General features: G+C 35.9%; 1 protein-coding gene across 1 annotated transcript; it reads right to left on the bottom strand.

Annotated features, from left to right (window-relative positions):
- Positions 1 to 2083: 2083 nt before the first annotated feature.
- Positions 2084 to 3028, bottom strand: LOC105533002 (olfactory receptor 51V1-like). Its single transcript, XM_011971341.1, has one exon. It carries the CDS (start codon positions 3026 to 3028, stop codon positions 2084 to 2086), a length of 945 nt encoding a protein of 314 aa, XP_011826731.1.
- Between the last annotated feature and the right edge of the window lie 27 nt (positions 3029 to 3055).

Genomic DNA, 3055 nt, shown 5'->3' with positions numbered 1-3055 from the left:
TGGAGTGAAAACTATTTCCCTAATTGGATTATGGATGATGATTCTACTCATTTCACAAACTGAATAAGCATATCAACTATAGATCTTTGGCCAGACACATTTATGTCATAGCTTTATTTACACTGTGGAAATGGCTTCCAGGTTTCTAATCATTTGACTAATTTTTCTTACTTTCCAAGTTACTCTGGACTCTTTACTTTTTGGTAAACAATTAAATGCATTTTAGTTAGAAATTGAAAAAGTGCTAATGTTGTAACCCGAATGCTGTATTACCCTTGAGGTGGAATTTTTTAAATCAGTCTACTGTACAAATTATTATTTGTTCAAGCCTTAAATTTTCAAAACATAAGTGAGGACCCAAATAATCTAATAACAACCCTACATTTTCCTTGAGTAAAATAGTTAATAAAATCTTCTTATATCTCCATCTTGTATATTTTTCTGATTTGTATTAGGATTTAAGAGTTATCAGTTTATGTATTTTTGTATTTGTTGCCAGCCAGCTTACCTCATACACATCTGTGTGCCTTAATATATTTCACATTTATGTCAAAACCAGCACAGCCCCTTCAAGATAAATGCTATGAAGATTAGTCATGGGATTAATGACTCAAAATATATGTTTTAGAAAAGGGGAGGCAAATATAAGTAAGAATATCTGGAATTTTTTTTTCAGGAGGTTTACCAAGTTTCTTCTCAGAAATTTATGGCAATTACACGAAGGAATCAAGATTCGCTTTATCTAGTAGCATATATGTTAATTTTTTCTGGGGATTTTTTTAGGGGGATGAGGATAAGGATGCTGGAGATTACTTTTTGCTGGAGATAAAATAGTTAACAAAACCTTCTCCATTTGAAGGTCCTTATGAGTGACAATTCCACAAGGTTTTCAGTTCAGACTAGGCTTTATTATTTTCCAAATTACTAGCATTGTTATTTTCTATGATTATTAAGAAATACATGAAATTCTCATACGAAAAAGTCTTGCCTTGCTGATATTTATCAAACCCAGAAAAGATGAGCAGTAACAACTATGCAGATAAGTGGATCATTTACTCTGAACAGTAGAATGATACCAGTTTCTGAAAGACTAGAATTAAGATTGTGATGTTAGTGACTATTTATGGAAATGTAAAATGTAAAATACAGTCTCATTTATATGTGGAATCTAAAAAGGAAAAAAATGTCAAACATATAGAGATAGAGAATAAACCGATGGTAACAAAGGTCAAGGTCAGGAGAAGAAATGAGAAGATGTAAGTCAAAGAATGCAAAGTAGTAAATATGTAGGATCAGCAAGATAACATATTCAATGTACAACATGAGGACTATAGTTAATAATAATGTATTGTATTCATGGTTTTTGCTGAATGCATAAAGTATATCTGCTCTCATCATGGGCTATTGCAGATGGGTAACTATATGAGATTATGTGTATGTGTATTTCTTCTAATACAGTAATTATTTACTACACATATATGTTATAATATCATGTTGTATACTTTAAATATACACAATAAAATTCATTTCTAAAACAATGATGATAAAAGGTCCTCTGCAAAGCAGGTAACAGAGTCGTCTATTCACGGGTTAGTGAGAAGAGTGATAATGTTTTGGAATGGTTCATGAGTGAACTATGAACATACAGTCTGATGATATCCATTTGAGGTTAGAGACCAATTGTAGATCAATTAATCTATGTTGATCAAGACAATATCAAGTGATTAAATTGTGCTTCTTTTGGTGGATATAAACTGTGTGTTTAGATGATTTCTTTGTAGATATTTCTTACAAGATAAATGCATATGGACAATTGAAATATTATCTTTTCCTGCACAGAAATTGTAGGCACATGTGATGCATAACTCTACTATTAGAAATTTCAACACTATATGTGAAGGCAAAAACATGGGAAATAAAACCAGGCTTGATCCATATAATTCTTACAGTCAATGCCATATTGTATAAAGTCTTATTGCTTTGTTGTCTTATTTTTACCTTCCTTATATAAACGTATTTCTTTCCCTAACCTGCCATACTGTTCCATATCGAAGACACTTACCCCTGTTTGATTTAAAGTGTTTTACTTTCTCTTCAAGAAGAACCACCTCTGAATTCTGACACGGATCTGTTGTGTCTTCACACTATAGATGATGGGGTTCATGAGAGGTGGGAAGATGATGTAGATGTTGCCCATGAGGACCTGGACCACAGGAGAGAGGTGCTTCCCAAAGCGATGCACCATGGTGAGGCCAATGATTGGGATGTAGAAGACCAGGACAGCACAGACATGAGAAACACAGGTCTGCAAGGGCTTCAGCCGCTCTTCTCGGGATGCAATAGCCAAGGCAGAATGCAGGATCAGCATGTACGATATGATAATTAACACAGAATCAAACAAAAGCGTACAAATCACCAGAGCCAAGGCATAGAAGCTGTTGAAGCGGATGTCAGAGCAGGCTAGTCTCAGCAGATCTTGGTGAAGGCAGAAAGAGTGAGAGAGGACATGGGAATGGCAGTAATGAAAAAGTTTTAGGCGGATTATGGGTGCCATTATGAACACAAAACTCCTAAATAAAATTCCCAGCCCAATTTTGATGATCCTGACATTGGTGAGTATAGATGTATACCTTAGAGGGTTATAGATAGCTGTAAAACGATCAAAGGCCATGGCGAGGAGGACTCCAGACTCCATAATTGATAGACCATGAATGAAGAAGGTTTGAGCAATACAGGTATCCAGACTAATCTCCTGGCTGAGACCCCATAAAATTCCCAATACTGTGTGTACTGTACACAGCCCCATGCACAGGTCAGTGAGACCCAGCATGGTCAGGAAGTAGAACATGGGTTCACGCAGGCTCGGCTCTGTATGAATCACACGCAGCACCAGGCAGTTCCCTGAAAGTACCATCATGTAAATACAGGAGAAGGGAATAGAGAGCCAGGGATATTCTCCTTCTAGGCCAGGGAAGCCTGTTAGGAGAAAGGTTGAGGAGTTGGTATTGTGAGCGGAAAAAGCATGCATTTCAAATTCAAAGTGTTATTTCTATGG

Source organism: Mandrillus leucophaeus, unplaced genomic scaffold (genome assembly GCF_000951045.1).
Source record: "Mandrillus leucophaeus isolate KB7577 unplaced genomic scaffold, Mleu.le_1.0 Scaffold1212, whole genome shotgun sequence".
NCBI classification, from domain to species: Eukaryota; Metazoa; Chordata; class Mammalia; order Primates; family Cercopithecidae; genus Mandrillus; species Mandrillus leucophaeus.
This window is presented reverse-complemented; position numbering and strand designations above follow the sequence as displayed.